This window comes from Betta splendens, chromosome 12 (genome assembly GCF_900634795.4).
Source record: "Betta splendens chromosome 12, fBetSpl5.4, whole genome shotgun sequence".
NCBI lineage: Eukaryota > Metazoa > Chordata > Actinopteri > Anabantiformes > Osphronemidae > Betta > Betta splendens.
Window position 1 is genome coordinate 954,228 of NC_040892.2, and position 18,534 is coordinate 972,761.

At 49.2% G+C, this 18,534-nt stretch overlaps 1 protein-coding gene across 2 annotated transcripts; it reads right to left on the reverse strand.

Moving 5' to 3' along the window:
• Positions 1–4,610: 4,610 nt before the first annotated feature.
• adra1ab (adrenoceptor alpha 1Ab) lies at positions 4,611–14,126 on the reverse strand. 2 transcript variants are annotated; one of them, XM_029169642.3, is made up of 4 exons: positions 13,969–14,121; positions 12,243–12,411; positions 8,108–9,134; positions 4,611–5,741 (listed from the first exon to the last, which is right to left on the reverse strand). In XM_029169642.3, exons 3-4 carry the CDS (start codon positions 8,961–8,963, stop codon positions 5,290–5,292), a joined length of 1,308 nt encoding a protein of 435 aa, XP_029025475.1. In that variant the 5' UTR covers positions 8,964–9,134; positions 12,243–12,411; positions 13,969–14,121; the 3' UTR covers positions 4,611–5,289. The 2 variants fall into 2 exon arrangements, with proteins under 2 accessions (XP_029025475.1, XP_029025474.1); XM_029169641.3 differs by lacking the exon at positions 12,243–12,411 and having other exon boundaries at positions 13,969–14,126.
• Between the last annotated feature and the right edge of the window lie 4,408 nt (positions 14,127–18,534).

An 18,534-nucleotide genomic window follows, 5' to 3' on the forward strand; every position in this document is an offset into this window, starting at 1 on the left:
GGTTTGTTTTCTTTATTTTCCGTCACACATAACACATAACCTGGATCAGTGTCTACTGAAGCGGGTGGACCGAGGTCACTAAACTTTACCAGGAGGTAGAGGAAGCTGCTGCTTAGCTCAGTAGTGGTTGACAGATGCAGTGCTTTAGCAGATAGCTGTAGCCCTGAGTTGTTAACCTGATTAACAGTTCTCTCACAAGCTAAAAGCTTAAGTGTCCTTCAAATAAATCTGTCATTCCTCTACATTCAGACGAGAGCCTTCAGATTAGTTCCAACAACACCTTAATGGCAGCTAAAAGCCTGCCATCGAAGCTCTTTCATAGTTTATGGTTTCAATTGTTCAGATCACCACCAGGACTCAACACAAAAGCCACACAGAGGAAATGAAAACACGGAACATTGGCTGCATTCCTGAAGCAGAGAGACTAAAATCTGTGTCTAACATCAGCATCAGGCTGAAAAACAACCTTCATTATCCTAGTTTACAAACTTCATGTTTATTGTGGTGTAGAAGCGTTAGAGATGAAGAAGCTGAGCTTGAACCTGGTAGCATCACTATGGCAGCATCACAGTGACAGCATTGCAGTAACAGCATCACCATGGTAACAGCATCACCATGGTAACAACATCACAGTGACAGCATCACCATGGTAACAGCATCACATTGACAGCATCACCAAGGCAACAGCATCACCATGGTAACAACATCACAGTGACAGCATCACCATGGTAACAACATCACAGTGACACAATCACCATGGTAACAACATCACAGTGACAGCATCACCAAGGTAACAGCATCACCATGGTAACAACATCACAGTGACAGCATCACCATGGTAACAACATCACAGTGACACAATCACCATGGTAACAACATCACAGTGACAGCATCACCAAGGTAACAGCATCACCATGGTAACAACATCACAGTGACACAATCACCATGGTAACAACATCACAGTAACAGAATCACCATGGCATATTTGCAGGTTTGAGTCGAAGGAGGGATTTACATCTATTCATTCAATTGCAATGAGACACTGCCGTTTTGCTGACTGTGGGGAGCTTCCCTGTAACCTGCATGTGTTTCTGCACTAGATGGCAGTGAAGTCACCCTGTTTGCTCACAGCTCTCAGCTTTTTCTGCCACTGGCACACATTGAATGCAACATTGAATTTGCTTTTTACTGCACTAGGTAAATGCAAATGTCCTTTACTGATATGTGCTACCAACATATACTGTGAGCCTGCGTCTCTACTGTAAATGATCCCCGCTAATGCATCTGACACTACAATGGAACCCATTAAAACGAAAACAGCCACACAATTAGACTGAACTTGTGTTTGAACATGAGTCCTGCCGGAGCTGGACCTTCCCCTTGGTTCTCGTGGGGTCCAGTGGTGACAGAACCAGCCTCCGGGGTTCCTCCCGTGTCTCGTCCAGGAGGATGTTAGACAGCAAATCAAAGCTTCTTCCTTTTCTCGCTGCTTCACTGCTTTCGTCATTTAACTGTCATAAAAATAAATTCCCTCCCTGCTTTTTTTATGAGCACACATTTGGCAGGAAGCCAGACTCCTCCGTTCACTGTGTGAAAGGACGGGTCGATGACGGGCCGACACCTCCGGTCAATCATTCACTCTGACGAGTTCACGTCCCAGTGTTTGCTGCTCTGAAGAAAACAGACTTTGAGAGATGCCACAGTCACACTGGTCACAGGAAACAAATGTCTGACAGACGTTTAGTGAAGCCGTAATCTTCTTCTCTGTTCGCATAGATTCCTGTCGTCAGAGGGTAAAGGTCACGATCACCAAAGTTCACCTTTCACTAAAACAGAGAAACTGTGAAAGCACGTAGAGCTTCTGTGACTTCTAGGCATCAAAGTCGTGTCTTTAAAAGCCAATAAAACAATTAGTATTTTCATTTCAAGGTTCCGCCCTTAAATCTCCGAGATCCAGGGAAGAATCCTGCTGCTGCACCGTCGGCTCAGTGTTTGTTTAAGTGGAATGTTTACGCTGTCCCTGTTGTTAGCACAGAAGACGAGCAGGGCCACTGACCGGACCTGTGTCCTGCCCTTTGGACCAAAGTACTGACCTTTTAGAGCACGGCCTGTGAGCAGCGTGTGTGTGTGTGTGTGTGTGTGTGTGTGTGTGTGTGTGTGTGTGTGTGTGTGTGTGTGTGTGTGTGTGTGTGTGTGTGTGTGTGTGTGTGTGTGTGTGTGTGTGTCTTTTACCTCCAGAGCCTTTCTAACATGGCTGCTTTGCGTCTGAAGAAGCTCCAGACTGAGAGCTCCATCACTCTGCTCAGTGACTGTGAAATAATGTCATCTCAAATTTGACAACTGCAACATTTGAGGCACAAATAAAGACATTTTCTGCCAAGGCAATTTTTTGAAAAGTGAAAGGTTCCTGGTGAAGTGGAGAGTAACTTGAATGAGTCAGAGCAGAGGAGCGAGTGCGGCAGGAGCCGGTCGACCTTCATCAAAACAAGCGTTTGGTGACGCGAGTCTTAAACACATCTGACACGTCGTTAGTCTTCTCTAATTAATTTGACTGACAATATTCAAATCAGTCATTTTATTTCTCACACACAGCGAGCTTCAGATAACTATTTATACAGTGAATCTGTGACATCTTTCAAACATGAAGCTACTCTGTTATTTTTTTGCTCCTAAATTCAAATCTTTATTTAAAGCTTTATTCCGTCACATTGTCACGTATACTGATCTGAAGTCAGTATTGATGCTATTGAGCCTGCAGATGTACTGCAGATGCCTGTATCATCAGAGAAGCTACTGGATTTGTTGTTCTCTAAGATCTTCAAGGACCACACACCCACACACACGTTCCAGCTACGCGGATGGATTAAAGCTCCTCTCAGCTTAAACTGAGCCGACCAAACCTGGTAAACCTGCAACAAGCGACCAGACCAGACCTCCACAAACAACTAGCATCCAGGTTTGTGGCATGAATCCCTCTGAATTTACATGACGGCAAAATGGTTCAGTACTTTCTGCAGTAAGACTTCACTTTCCCAAACACAGATACTTAAAATAGATCCTTCAGTAACTTTAAACCTTTGTCAGACTCTGCTTTCGTGAACATATTTCAGTACATAAGCAGCAGAGTTGTGGCATTTTGACTCTAATGAACTGTTCACTCTAGCCACGCCCCCTCACACAGACCACGCCCACTTCTGCTGTAACCATTTAATCCCCATTTAATGCCTTCTTCTACCTCATGATTGCTCTGTTCATTCCTGGCTGGTTTTCTGTCACCGGTTCATGCCTCGTTTCCTTGCTTTGCCTCAGTTAGTCACAGTGTTTCCTACAGGAGACATGCAGCGAAGCAGGTTAGTCTGGTGCTCGGACCTATCAGACATTCCAGGTCAACCGTGCTGGTCAGTGTATTGTGTTCCAAGCCGTGTTGAGGTCAAGTCCTGTGTTCAGTTCAGTTCTATCTGCACAGTGGAGGCGTCATTATTAATCATGACTTGTATTTGAAACTTTCATTCATTTATTTGTAATAAAACATAGATTTTTCATCTCATGAGGTTAAACATCACGAACTGGAGCGTGAACCCATTTACTGTAACATTATAGTGTTTGACTCCGGTGAAAATGGAAACTGCATCTTTAATAAGACTCAGATGCATTTATTTCCATAAATTAGAAGTGATGGCAGATAGTGAACAGTAAGTGAACAGGTGAACACACAGTTACAGCTTTGTCGATTATTGTTTTATGAATCACGTTAAGTTTGTTTCTAATTGTATAAAAAGCTATAAATTAAAATCACATTCAGTAAAAGTTAACAGGTCCAGGGGTTCCCCATCGATTGTGAAAAGAAGCGGATGTGAATATAAGAACAGACTGTTCAACACTCGTTGATGCAGTGACATTCAGTCATTGGCTGCACAACTAAAGGGCAGAGCTGAATGATCATTAGCTGTGGTTTATCACTGCAGAATCAGATTTCACCTCCTGGATGTTTCCCATGAGTAACACTGCACCGCTGCTGATCATTTGAATTCCTAACATCAATGCAGAAGGACGTTAAATAGTCTTATTGTGCTCTAACCTCAAGTGGCTGTAAAAAGACAAGTGTTCTAGAATCTGCGTGTCCTCCTCCATTCTTCAGACGAGGATTTTCGTGTATTCATCACCGTTCTGACGTCGCCGCTGTTTTAAAATGTCTTGGATCCAACGCAGCATTGAAAAAACTTTGTGTGGATTCAGGATTAATGGTAAAAAGACACATAAAATAAATTATATGATGTGAGATGCAGAGCAGCAGCTTTACCTTTTACCAAGACAAAGTTCTTCAAAATCACTATTTAAAACCAAGTCTGATCACCTGCTGAGTAAATGAACCACATTTAACTCATGTAAACCATCAAACCCTTGGAATTTAATTTCTTTGTTTTGATTTAACTGAGAAAATGGCTTGATTAATGAATAAAAACGCCTAAAAACCCTCTAACGTCGTAACGTCTCCCAATATTTCACCTGTCTCATTTTAATATATATATATATATTTTTAAAACACAGCTTTCAGGTGCAGGAAAAAAAGGAGATCAAAGTGTTTCATCAAGAAAAGCTCATGCACCAGCTTCACCAACATCTGATTTATTTTGCAGCACAGGCCGTGATGTCAAACACTGAAGGCTGAATCCACGCTTTAATGATTCTGTGGCGAGAACCACACAAGCTGCTGTGAAGCATCGCTGTCATGCATTAATAACACTCATCTTTGTGATAGATTTTAGTGCTGAGGTGCTTTTAAGCATCGCTCACATGCAGCACGCTCACGTCCACGCTAATACTTCTGCTCTGAGCGTTTCAGCCTTAAGTCCTTTTGTGCAAAGCGTTCAAAGCTGCCGCGTTTGACTTGTTACAACGGCGTCTCAGTCTCATCTCTCTGCTCTTTCATCCCATGCCGATCTCTCCTGACCTGCTGTGCATAATTGCAAAAAGGATTTTTGGCTTTAATTTTGAAACAAAGAGCATCAGGGCTTTTCCAGCTGTCTCCTGCTGCAGGCTCATATTTCACTCTTGGCCTCTGAGCAGCTCCTCATGAACGTTTTGACATTTGGTGCCGTGTAGAAGCCGCTCACTAGACAAAATGTCCTTCATTTGTCTTCATAGTCATATCTTATTTGACACTGACTTCAACCCAGCATGAAGCCTTCTAACAGTCACCTGCCGTGTGCTCTGAAGGGACCACGACCCCACAGCTGATGCCTCTGAGGATTATAAATATAGGGACAGAAGTCCAGTCTCGCCTCCGCATCAAACATCCTCTCCCATAATTCCTAGAGAAATGTTCAAAACCTTGGTTGATCCGTGTCCGGAGGCGTTCGGGGGAACGGGGGTCTGTCTGGCTGAGAAACACCACGCCTTCAGAAGGCTCTTGCTCTGCTTCTGTGCCCCCTGAGTCTGATCCGCGCCGGCTGCAGATGACGAGGAGGTCGACAGGGCCCTGAAGCAGCACCGCGGGGAGCCCGGCGCCGCTGGGCTGTGGGTGGTAGCGGACGCGGGGCCCGAGCTGCGGCGGGAGCCCAGGTGCACGTGTGGTTTGGAGGCCTTGAGGCAGCGGCCACGGAGCACGCTGTGGAAGGCCGCCTTGAATTCCCGGCTGAAGCAGGGGTAGATGATGGGGTTTATGCAGCTGTTGAGGTACCCCAGCCAGAATGTGATTTTGAAGACGGTTTCCGAGGGCTTCCAGGACGGGAAGATGGATCCTACAGGACACACGCACATTAGATAATGCACCACAAGAACAACAAATCCTCAGTATAATATTTGAAATGCAGCATATGTGGAATTAAAACGGCTTCATACGGTCACATGCACGAACCCAGACACCACGTTAACGCTGTACTGGGAGCAAACCTCTGCAGTCGGACTGGAACCATTAGTGATTCCCAACAGTCCCATGTTCAGACCTCATGACCTACGCTGCGCGGAGGGTTTTATTAAGCTTTGTGGTGGTTTTACTGTAGCTGCTGTGTGTGAACAGGTGTGTTATAAAAATGAGTCCAGCTCCTTTTTATTTAGGAAATAAAGCACTTGTGCCATTCATTCCCATTTTGGCCGGCGCTCGCGGCGTTGGGTGCAGCAGAGTCGGAGTCTTTGTGTATCTGTATAAAGACGCGGCCGCCGCGCAGCAGCACTGACCCGGCAGCGGAACGTCAGCACAGAAACGCTTTCTGTTTGAGAGCTGAGGGACCAATACAAAATCACATATTCAGTGGCTTTTCACAGCCTCAGTCTGGAAATCTCAGGCTCTCATCGGCTCCGAGCCTGAATAGGTGCTGTGCTTTGAGCCGTGAAGGTCTGTCTAAATTGAAATGCATAACTATGGTCTGATGACTGGCTGCTATGGGAGCTACAGGGTGAGTGAGGATGCCTCCACCCATTACGCCTCATGCTTGTTATCTATAATAGCTTTCATAGGAGGGTGCCATAGCTTGGTTCATTCCATTTCATCTCACAGCAGAAGCTCATTCTGCTCCAGTGTGATGTTTTATTTGGTCTATTTAGTTGCTTGTAATTGAATTTCTTCTTGTCTCTTCAGAGAAAGTCGAGCAGTAGATTTGAGGCGTGGGGGAGGAAGCATTCATGGAGACAAACATGTTATCAAGCAACATTATACAAATGATTCAGGCCTCAGCAGCTTTTGTGTCACAACAGTTGTAGCAACAGCTACTTACTGTATGAAGCAAAGGGTCACGAGGACGACGGCGGTGAATGCGCTGATATTCACTTATTCTTCAGGTCTCAGGTTCATTCGTTTGGTCTCCTGTCTGAAACTAGGCTCCTCTCAGTCTTATTCCAGCGGAGCATCAGACACGTCTAGCAAACGCGTGAACCCGTTCTCACTGGATCCACACACGCTCTCCGCCCTTTAGCAAAACAGTTAACACTGCTGTCATTCAAACAGTCCGAGCTCCATTGTTTTAGCTTCGGTGACCGAACAGAAAGCGCCTGTTGCTCACTATTAGAAACTGGTGAGACCACAGTGTTTACTGTTTTGCTAAAGGGTGGAGAGCGCGTGGATCCAATGAGAGCGGGTTTACACATTAATGTGCAAATGTTCAAATGTTTTGACACAGTTCGAGCCTTTAGCAAAGAAAACGTGTCATTTGGACGTTGGAGCAGCTGTTTGTGGAGTTTCACTGGACGGCCGCATCAAAGCGATCAATAAAGCTGTGACATCTACATGAACTAACACAGAGTTTTGTACTTTAGGTTTCTTAGACAATAAACTCACTTTGACCAGACACACAGAAAACTCCAAAGCAAACTCTGACAAGCTGTAAAACAAGGTCGTAAAAAGCTTTTGACATAGTTTAGTTTAATGCATGAGGCCATGAGACCTGGTCTCAGGCAGCATGAGTTATGTCAAAAGCAATTAAGATTTGAGCTCAGGCCTCACAGTGCTTCGTTTCTGTCCCCTCTTAAATCTAGGATAAGATCGCTGTCCGCTGACAGTCTGAGCAAACGCTGGCATCATTCACTTAGAGAGCGGAGCGTGGACATTCAGTTTGTCCAGAGCTGCTGGTGCCGTTATGGCTGCTGCTTGGTTTCTATGCAGTGACTAGTTCACGCTTCTGCTAAAAAATCTAATTCAATTTTCATAATAAAATACACAAATTAAATCTGTAAAAAGCAGTAATAATCAATCATCTCATCATGGAACTCCTATTCCTAAGTCTTTCCTACTTAAGAGCAGCAGTGTGTGATGAGACGCTGGAGAAACTCCAGGAAACAAAGACGTCTAAGACGAGCTGTGGAGCAGAAGAGAGCAGATGTGGGCCAGAAAACGACACAGAAAACGGTTGGACTGATCAGATTCGCATCATTTGCACGTTGGAGACATTCAGAGCCTGAACGTGAAGAATGAAGGGATCTAGAAGGACCTGAAAACCTGGATTACACAGACGCTGCATTGAAGCTACCACACTTTTCACAGCTCATCCTCAACCCGTGGACCCTCTGATCCCCTGGAGTCATTCATTCATTCCTTAAAGCAATTATATCTGAACTGCAGACACACGCCGTGGAGCCTGGATCATTGAGTTGTGGGAGCTCGGCCTTCACCTACCGATGGGTAAAACCAGGAAAAAGGGCAGCCAGCACAGGACGAAGCAGCCGACCACGATGCCGAGCGTCTTGGCCGCCTTCTCCTCCCCCGACAGCCTCAGCAGCCTCTGCAGCGAGAAGGCGGCGCCTTTCTGCCTGCCGGCGCCCCCCCCGTCCCCCCGCCGCCCCCGGTGGATGCGCAGCGTCACCCCCTCCACCTCTCGGCCCTCGCTGCCCTTCCCCCTGGCCACCGTGTACACGCGGCAGTACATGGCCAGGATGACGCCCAGCGGGATGTAGAAGGAGCCCAGCGCCGAGAACAGGGCGTAGCCCGGCTCCTCCGTGATGCGGCACACGCTCTCGTCCTCGGGCTCGGGCTCCTTCCAGCCGAACAGAGGCCCCACCGAAATGGCCGCCGACAGCGCCCACAGCGCCGCCACCGCCGCCAGGCCGCGCCGGCCCGTGGCCAGCGCCGGGTACCGCAGCGGGAAGCTGACGGCCAGGTAGCGGTCGATGGAGATCACGCACAGGCTGAGGATGGAGGCGGTGCAGCACAGCACGTCCAGCGCGGCCCAGGCGCTGCAGAAGGAGCGGCCGAACACCCAGCGGCCCAGCGCCTCCGAGGTGGCGGAGAAGGGCAGCACGGCGGCGCTGAGCAGCAGGTCGGCCGCCGCCAGGTTGGCGATGAAGTAGTGCGTGACCGAGCGCCAGTGGCGGTGCAGCAGCACGGACAGGATGACCAGGACGTTGCCCAGGACGCCGAACACGGCGAACAGCAGCAGCACCGCCCCCAGCGCCACCGCCTTGGCCACGTCCACCTCCGGGGCGGCGCCGGCGCCGCTGCAGTTGGAGCAGCTCACGTTGTCAGCGGGGGCCATGGTGCGTTCAGGGACCCGGCAGCCGTGCCGCGGAGCAGCCGCTCGGCGCCGGCGCCGGCGCTCCGGACCTCGGCCCGGATCCACCGGCCTCGAGGCCACGGCGCCACATGCTGAGTCCGGCAAAACACCTGGTTCGGTGGCGATGACGCGTCTGAGGAGCTGCTGTCGAACCTGTTACGACCAGAAGTGAAGAACAGCACGTCATCAGCGGAGATGGAACAAACAGGACACGTTAAAGGTGAAGTGCTTCAAAGTGGTTAAAAAGCTGCCGCTGCGACAAAGGATAAAAATATTCCTCGTCTACTTGTAATTACTTCCCTTTCATCACAGCTACATCTGAACACAGTTCATGCTTCACTGAGCCACTAGAAGCAGCAGACGCAATTTTCTTTTCAGGCAAAAACATTACGTGAAAACAAAAAATGTCATTATGGTGTAACGTGTTTTTATCCAGATCAATTAAAGCAAGCGTTTCTTGACTGAGATTAAAACACAGAATGAAATCACACAGACGTAAAGACACTGGGGGCAAAGATGAATCCTGGGTGACGGGATGAGAAGTGCAGCGACGAATGGACCCGACCCGTCAGCGGAGCTCCTCCAACTCAACCACCGCCACGGGCCAGAACCGAGGCCAGAACCGAGGCCAGAACGAGGCCAAAACGAGGCCAGAACCGAGGCCAGAACGAGGCCAAAACGAGGCCAGAACCAAGGCCAGAACCGAGGCCAGAACCGAGGCCAGAACGAGGCCAGAACTGGGGCCAGAACCGAGGCCAGAACCGAGGCCAAAAGGAGGCCAGAACCAAGGCCAGAACCAAGGCCAGAACCAAGGCCAAAAGGAGGCCAGAACCGAGGCCAGACCCGGAGCCAGAACTGAGGCCAGAACCGAGGCCAGAACCGAGGCCAGAACCAAGGCCAAAAGGAGGCCAGAACCGAGGCCAGAACCGAGGCCAGAACGAGGCCAGAACCGGAGCCAGAACTGAGGCCAGAACCAAGGCCAGAAAAAGGCCGGAGCCGAGGCCAAAAGGAGGCCAGAACTGAGGCCAGAACCTAGGACAGAACCAAGGCCAGAACCGAGGCCAAAAGGAGGCCAGAACCGAGGCCAGAACGAGGCCAGAACCAAGGCCAGAACAAGGCCAGAACGAGGCCAGAACTGAGGCCAGAACGAGGCCAGAACCGAGGCCAAAAGGTGGCCAGAACCGAGGGCAGAACCGAGGCCAAAACGAGGCCAGAAACGAGGCCAAAACGAGGCCAGAACGAGGCCAGAACCGGGGCCAGAACCGGGGCCAGAACCGAGGCCAGAACCATGGCCAAAACGAGGCCAAAACGAGGCCAGAACCAAGGCCAGAACGAGGCCAGAACCGGGGCCAGAATCGAGGCCAGAACCGAGGCCAAAACGAGGCCAGAACCAAGGCCAGAACCAAGGCCAGAACCAAGGCCAAAAGGAGGCCAGAACCGAGGCCAGAACCGTAGCCAGAACTGAGGCCAGAACCGAGGCCAGAACCGAGGCCAGAACCAAGGCCAAAAGGAGGCCAGAACCGAGGCCAGAACCGAGGCCAGAACGAGGCCAGAACCGGAGCCAGAACTGAGGCCAGAACCGAGGCCAGAAAAAGGCCGGAGCCGAGGCCAAAAGGAGGCCAAAACGAGGCCAGAACCAAGGCCAGAACGAGGCCAGAACCGAGGCCAAAAGGAGAACAGAACCGAGGCCAGAACCGAGGCCAAAAGGAGGCCAGAACCGAGGCCAGAACAAGGCCAGAACCAAGGCCAGAACCAAGGCCAAAAGGAGGCCAGAACCAAGGCCAGAACCGGAGCCAGAACTGAGGCCAGAACCGAGGCCAGAACGAGGCCAGAACCGAGGCCAGAACCGAGGCCAAAACAAGGCCAGAACCGAGGCCAGAACAAGGCCAGAACTGAGGCAAAAAATGAGGCCAGAACCAAGGCTAGAACTGAGGCAAAAAACGAGGCCAGAACCGAGGCCAAAACAAGGCCAAAACGAGGCCAGAACCAAGGAGAGAACCAAGGCCAAAAGGAGGCCAGAACCAAGGCCAGAACCGGAGCCAGAACTGAGGCCAGAACCGAGGCCAGAACTGAGGCCAGAACTTAGGACAGAACCAAGGCCAGAACCGAGGCCAAAAGGAGGCCAGAACCGAGGCCAGAACCAAGGCCAAAAGGAGGCCAGAACCGAGGCCAGAACCGAGGAAAAAAGAAGGCCAGAACAGAGGCCAGAACAAGGCCAGAACAAGGCCAAAAGGAGGCCAGAACCAAGGCCAGAACCAAGGCCAAAAGGAGGCCAGAACCGAGGCCAGAACCGGGGCCAGAACCGAGGCCAGAACGAGGCCAGAACCGAGGCCAAAACAAAGGCCAAAACAAAGGCCAGAACCAGGACCAGAACCGACGCCAGAATCGAGGTAAGAACTGAGGCCAAAACGAGGCCAGAACCAAGGCCAGAACAAGGCCAGAACCAAGGCCAGAACAAGGCCAGAACGAGGCCAGAACAGGGGACAGAACCGAGGCCAGAGGACGGGTCAGGATCCAGGAGGTCAGACAGACCTGGATCCGTCGGTCACATGACCGGTGCTCAGAGCGCGGCATGCTGGGATTGAATGGATGCGTCACCAGGAGACGAGGTTCTGGCCGTGATGAGCGTTCTGTCATGTACGTGCAGTCGCTGCGTGACAGCTCGTCCTCAGAACCTCAGAACCTCAGAACCTCAGAACCTCGGAGCAGGTGACGTGTCCTGTGGCTCCGCTGCCTCATTTGCATGCGCCGCATCGGTTCTTGCCCCAGGTCTGACAACAGCTTAATCCCGTTAAACCCACGCCTCCGCGCGTCGCTCGCTCCACGTTTCATTCAGCGGCGCGTTCGCGGGCGGCGCCGGCGCCGTGTCACAGGCGTGAAGAGCTGGAAGAGGCGTGAAATGACCTTTTCTGTGTCCTGCGCCAACGACCACCTTTCTCCAGCAGCCTCCTGTCGACAGCTGCCATTCATAAGGTCTCCTCAGACAGGAGGCGACGGCGTTACACTGGACGGAGGAGTCACGTGACCCGCTCACGTAAAGAACCGGGCTCAGCGGAACCGGGTCACCGCTGCAGCGCTCGCTGCGTTCTCGCTGTAACTGTGTCACCGACAGCACGCGGAGTCAGACAGGAAACTGGCACGTTTCCATCATCACAGACCTGAGGTCAGTTCTAGTTACGGGTGCTGCTGCACTGCGTCTTTAGGCCCGTTTCCATCTGCTACAAACCACTTGTCTGGGTCCGTTTCCCTCAGTTCACCCACCGGCCCCTGCGTGTGCGACGCGTGAGGGAAGCTCCAGCTTTCTGCTCAGTCACTGCACTTTGTTTATGCAGATGTATTCAAGGCCGCAGTGATGAACGGCTGCTGTTCTTCTCTGGGCTCCAGCTCATTTTCTCCTCCTCATTTTCCTTCATGCTTTGTCGGTTTTGTCCTGTGATGAAACTGAAGGTAAATTATACTTGATGATCATTTGTCATTTGTTCATTTCAGCTTCTCAAACGCTGTGGGACGTCTGGAGGACGTCGGTGGGACTTTTATGAAGCCCTGAGAACATTGTTGAGTGGCCCAGCAGCGACGCCGCCGTCTGTACGGCCTTATTCTAGAGATATTTAATTAAAAGCTATCAGTGAACATCATTAGCCTCCAATATACATCTGAAATCCAACAGTGCACTACTGGTCTTATTACATTATTGGGTCTCATGGTCATGGGCTCATAGTCCAGAGACGTTCCTCCTCGGAGTGAGTGACCACGACAGGAATAGAACAAGGCAGCAATTAAATCTATGATTAGAATCATAATTAGGCTGTTGTTTTACTGAGGGAATATTAGCAAGCGCATTAAAGGGTTTAATGAAGCCTGACGGAGGGCACATCCAATGAGCAGCAGGTCACAGTCACAGGACGCATTCTTATCACCAGTGTAACATTCACGCTATTAACGCAAACCTTTAAATGCTGTTCTGCACCTTCTGCATCAGTGTGTGTTTCATACGCTGCTCCGAGTGGAACACGTTTTCACTCCAGACTGATCTTTGACCATTAGAAACGAGAGAAACTCACATGATTTGTTCCTCCTTCTGCTTGTTTTGTCTCACAACCGTCGAAACCCAGAAATTCAATGTACATTAAACCAGGAATAACAGCCAATCCGTGCATTTGGGAACGTGGAACCAATCTTACAAGCCTCAAATGAAATCCAACAATCTCCTCACGCACACATGCACGCACGCACACACGCACGCACGCACACACACACACACACACACACACACACACACACACACACACACACACACACACACACACACACACACACACACATGAATTTCCCAAGTGTCTTTTCTGCTGCCAATACAGAGTGCAGTAGTTTCGACTGTGATATAACAGAATGTGTCAGGTCTCTGGAGCAATGCACTTCCAAGATGAACTGAGGTCCATTTATTAAATACAGTGTTCTCCACGAGGGAACGTTTCCTGGGAGAAGTTCATGATGCATTGTCATGGTTTTACATTAGCCTCACTCCTTTTACATATTTATAACATATTTTATATTGTTACAAATCACTGAAGATGAAAGTGTTTAAATTTCCTCCAATACAAATATAATATATACACTGTAATAAGTGCTTCCCATTTACTTCACTATCGGACAAACCTACCTGTTGAAATTCAGTGTTCTGAATCTGAATGTGCAGAGAAGCAGCCGGAGGAACAACCTTCTGTTTGTCATAGTAACTATGGCAATAAATAATATGTAAGAGCTGCTTTTCACTTTGTTTGAGCGCCAGGAATGAAGGAATAATCACACAACATCCTTCTGCATAAATTAGCATAAACAAGTAATGACGAAAAAAGCAATTTTCCCAATCTGCTCATCCGTGCCTTAAAGAAGCCATTCCAACACAACCATCTGATTAAAATAATCATAATAATCTAATATGAAAATGAGAAGTCACCCAGCAGAGACAAATGAGAGGCCGTCTTACCTTCGCAGCGCTCACGTGCCTCTGCGCCGACTGCAGAACGGAGACGAACGAGCTAATTGCGCGCGAGCTCGCTCGTGTGTCGCCACCGGCAGCTCACAGTCAGTCACGGCTCCGTCTCCGCTGCCGTGAGCACCTCCAGCCTCCTCTGGCGAGGAATCAAGTCACGCTGCTGCCCCCCCTCCACCTGGTCCCACCAGGCCCCGCCCCCGCCCCCGCCCGCGAGCCCCGTACCTTTTAATTAACGAGGGGGCGCGCGACCTGCGTGCTCGTTTAGAGCAGAGGGAGGGAGCGAAGCCAGACCTGCTGTCTCCAGATCAGAGGCTTCTGAGACCAACGGGCGAATGAAAACTGCATAAACCAACTCCACATTATACAAATATAAACAAACCTGTCAAATCAGATTCATTTGATATTAATTAAACTAATTCTCACACCCTAATGTGCATTTCCATCAATTTATTCCCGACTCTGTTTCTCCAGAGGATGAGCTCCTCCTGTGTTGGCTTTGTGCATATTCAGCATTCGCTTCCTTCCTCCTCTTCCAGTGTGACTCGAACCTGCAGAGGCTCAAGTTGTGTCAAACATGGGTTTGTTGCAGGTTTGTTGCAGGTTTGTTGCGGGTTTGTTTCATATTTTGTAGCGGGTTTGTTGCAGGTTTGTTGCAGGTTTGTTGCGGATTTGTTGCGGGTTTGTTGCATATTTTGTAGCGGGTTTGTTGCAGGTTTGTTGCGGGTTTGTTGCAGGTTTGTTGCAGGTTTGTTGCGGATTTGTTGCAGGTTTGTTGCAGGTTTGTTGCAGGTTTGTTGCGGGTTTGTTGCGGGTTTGTTTCATATTTTGTAGCGGGTTTGTTGCGGGTTTGTTGCAGGTTTGTTGCAGGTTTGTTGCGGATTTGTTGCGGGTTTGTTGCATATTTTGTAGCGGGTTTGTTGCGGGTTTGTTGCAGGTTTGTTGCAGGTTTGTTGCAGGTTTGTTGCGGATTTGTTGCAGGTTTGTTGCAGGTTTGTTGCGGGTTTGTTGCATATTTTGTAGCGGGTTTGTCGCGGATTTGTTGCGGGTTTGATGCAGGTTTGTTGCAGGTTTCTTGCGGGTCTGTTGCGGGTTTGTTGCATGTTTGCTGCGGGTTTGTTGCAGGTTTATTGCGGATTTGTTGCGGGTTTGTTGCGGATTTGTTGCATGTTTGCTGCGGGTTTGTTGCGTGTTTGCTGCGGGTTTGTTGCGGGTTTGTTGCAGGTTTGTTGCGGGTTTGTTGCGGGTTTGTTGCATGTTTGCTGCGGGTTTGTTGCGGGTTTGTTGCAGGTTTGTTGCTGGTTTGTTGCAGGTTTGTTGCGGGTTTGTTGCATGTTTTGTAGCGGGTTTGTTGCAGGTTTATTGCGGATTTGTTGCGGGTTTGTTGCGGATTTGTTGCATGTTTGCTGCGGGTTTGTTGTGGGTTTGTTGCATATTTTGTAGCGGGTTTGTCGCGGGTTTGTTGCAGGTTTGTTGTAGGTTTGTTGCGGATTTGTTGCGGGTTTGATGCAGGTTTGTTGCAGGTTTTATGCGGATTTGTTGCGGATTTGTTGCATGTTTGCTGCGGGTTTGTTGTGGGTTTGTTGCGGGTTTGTTGCAGGTTTGTTGCAGGTTTGTTGCGGATTTGTTGCGGGTTTGATGCAGGTTTGTTGCAGGTTTGTTGCGGGTTTGTTGCGGGTTTGTTGCATGTTTGCTGCGGGTTTGTTGCAGGTTTATTGCGGATTTGTTGCGGGTTTGTTGCGGATTTGTTGCATGTTTGCTGTGGGTTTGTTGCGTGTTTGCTGCGGGTTTGTTGCGGGTTTGTTGCAGGTTTGTTGCGGGTTTGTTGCAGGTTTGTTGCATGTTTGCTGCGGGTTTGTTGCAGGTTTGTTGCAGGTTTGTTGCGGGTTTGTTGCAGGTTTGTTGCAGGTTTGTTGCAGGTTTGTTGCGGATTTGTTGCGGGTTTGTTGCAGGTTTGTTGCAGGTTTGTTGCGGATTTGTTGCGGGTTTGTTGCAGGTTTGTTGCGGGTTTGTTGCAGGTTTGTTGCAGGTTTGTTGCAGGTTTGTTGCGGATTTGTTGCGGGTTTGTTGCAGGTTTGTTGCGGGTTTGTTGCAGGTTTGTTGCAGGTTTGTTGCGGATTGGTTGCAGGTTTGTTGCGGATTTGTTGCAGGTTTGTTGCAGGTTTGTTGCAGGTTTGTTGCGGGTTTGTTGCGGGTTTGTTGCAGGTTTGTTGCAGGTTTGTTGCAGGTTTGTTGCGGATTTGTTGCATATTTTGTAGCGGGTTTGTTGCGGGTTTGTTGCAGGTTTGTTGCAGGTTTGTTGCAGGTTTGTTGCAGGTTTGTTGCGGGTTTGTTGCGGATTTGTTGCGGGTTTGTTGCGGATTTGTTGGGTTAGGGTTAGGGTTAACCCTGTGAAGTGTGCAGCTGCAGCAGCTGTGTGGCTTTAAGCCGGCGTTCTGTGTCCGGACCGGCCGCTCTGGGTTCTGACGGACCATCGCTCGTCTCGTCTGCATGAATCATCGCTGAGCGCGGGCAAAGCGTGAGCGCTTCCACCTCATCAATGAAACTTCAGCGATGACAAATAGGCTGTTTGTCTCAGCCTTCGTGGTGCAGCCCGAGTTGTTGACGGGTGGAGCTGCGGCTCTGCAGACTGACCTCAGGTGGAGCGGACGCTGCTCAGAGCCGCCCTCGCTTCACTTTCACAGGTTTTTCTCCCCACTTTTGTCAGAAACACCAGCGTGAGACATTCATCTTCAGATGACAGAGATGCCTCACAGTCGACTCGCTGTATTGATCTATGGCAGCGAGCGTTCATTAAGCGCTGAGGGTTCACTTGGGGCTGTGTTCATCGTGTCCTCAGACCGACCTCCAGCTGTGAGTGATGGACGCTGACTTATAATAATGACTGAAGCACAGTGTGTGTTTGCACTCGTTGTGCTGAGCCTCCACACCAACCGATGCTTATCTGTGACTCTGAGCATTGACAGTCATCTCATGGAAGCCAAACACACCGGGTCCCACAGCACAGCGGCAGCGTTGCTATTCAGCGAGGAGCCTGGTGTGTGCAGGTATTTCACGATCGCTGAACTAGACGATGCTGTGAAGTCGACCCGGCTTCAGTCGCTCAAAGGAGGCTTGAAGAGTGATGTCAATGTTTGTGTTATCGCTGTGTCATGATAATAACAAGGCTCTTTATATTCATATTCCATGATGACTGAATGATGTTGACTTTGCACTAATCGGTTTAATAATCTATTCACGGCACACATTTACAGGCAGTCAGTTTGCAGAATGAAACGACAGCAACTGATACACATGTATTATTGTTTGTTTATGTGAGAAGGTCCCGGGTTTGAGTGCAGGGTTCTGTGGGGGCTCTAAATGATCTGTTATGTGCTCAACAGGTGGTGACTTCATAATTAATCGCTGATAATTAGAAAATACCGCAGAGTTGCACCACATTCATGTCAGATCAGTTTTCTGAACACAGATTCTCATTCTTTTAAGCAACCGCATTTTATCAGATGAAGAAGCAAAGAGTGACTCATGAGGAGGATGAGGATGAGGATGAAGATGAGGATGAGGATGAAGAGGACCTGCTGCCCTCTGAACATTCACTGGCTTGTTCTTGTTTGTGGTATTCTGCAGTTTCTAGTGGAACTTTACTTTACTCAGAACCTTTCAAATTAAAGGTCAGGGTCTTCGCCTTTGGCAGACGCATTTAGAGGGGTGTTACGGCTCATAACTGATGTTCTCTCACATCGTCAGACTTCCGACATTAAACTGATTACATTTCAGGAAAAAAGCCTCTCCATTCATTGCCAGAGGAACGCAGCCTCTGCCTGGCAGAGGGAAATACGTCCCATTGTTATCTGCTTCAGCTGGTAAAATGCTAAATTATTCATAGGGAGGTAAAGGCTTGGCCTCGTGAGATTAGTGCAGCTAATTGTTCATCCCGTTTGCTGCTTGAATGCCGGAGCGGGTCTGGCTCAACACCAACATTGTGGATGATTTCCATAATGAGAAAAAGAGACACGACATTCAGAAACTCCTTCAACTTTTACTAAACACAACTCAGCAAAAACGCTGCATCCAACTTCTCAACTTGAGTAAATTAAAGGGACATTACACATGAAGCTGAAATGAATGAAATCATCGATCAGCTATTTGACATTTTCATATCGGACCAGGGAAGAATTCATAATTGTTGTCTCATCAACTCCTTAGACTCAGGATGAACAGATTAGATTCTGTTGGTCAGAGCTGCATCTGTGAGAGGATCTCATCAGTAACAATCACTGTATGTGTGTATGAAGCACACAGCAGCAGCTGCTTGTTGATGAACTGATAAGACGAGTCTGAGCAGACGTCACGCCGCAGAGAAGGAGCTGTTCACGCGTCCAGGCTCGTGTTTTGCTGCATTGTGCTCCGTGGTTCTTCTGCCACCTAGTGACGGACGGCTTCACTGCCAGCCACCAGTAGAAACAGGACACGCGGCTCTAATGGCAGTCTCAGTTTTGTCATTTGAACGTCACACACCTGTTGCTATGGTTTCCTATTGTGCCTCTCGTGTGACAACAT

Bases quoted from the DNA above. Each gene is read 5' to 3' on its own strand.
- adra1ab (XM_029169641.3), bottom strand. From the start codon at position 8,963: ATGGCCCCCGCTGACAACGTGAGCTGCTCCAACTGCAGCGGCGCCGGC. The intron at 5,742-8,107 runs GTAGGTGAAGGC...TGTGTCCTGTAG, and splicing joins TTTCCTGGTTTTACCCATCG to GATCCATCTTCCCGTCCTGG.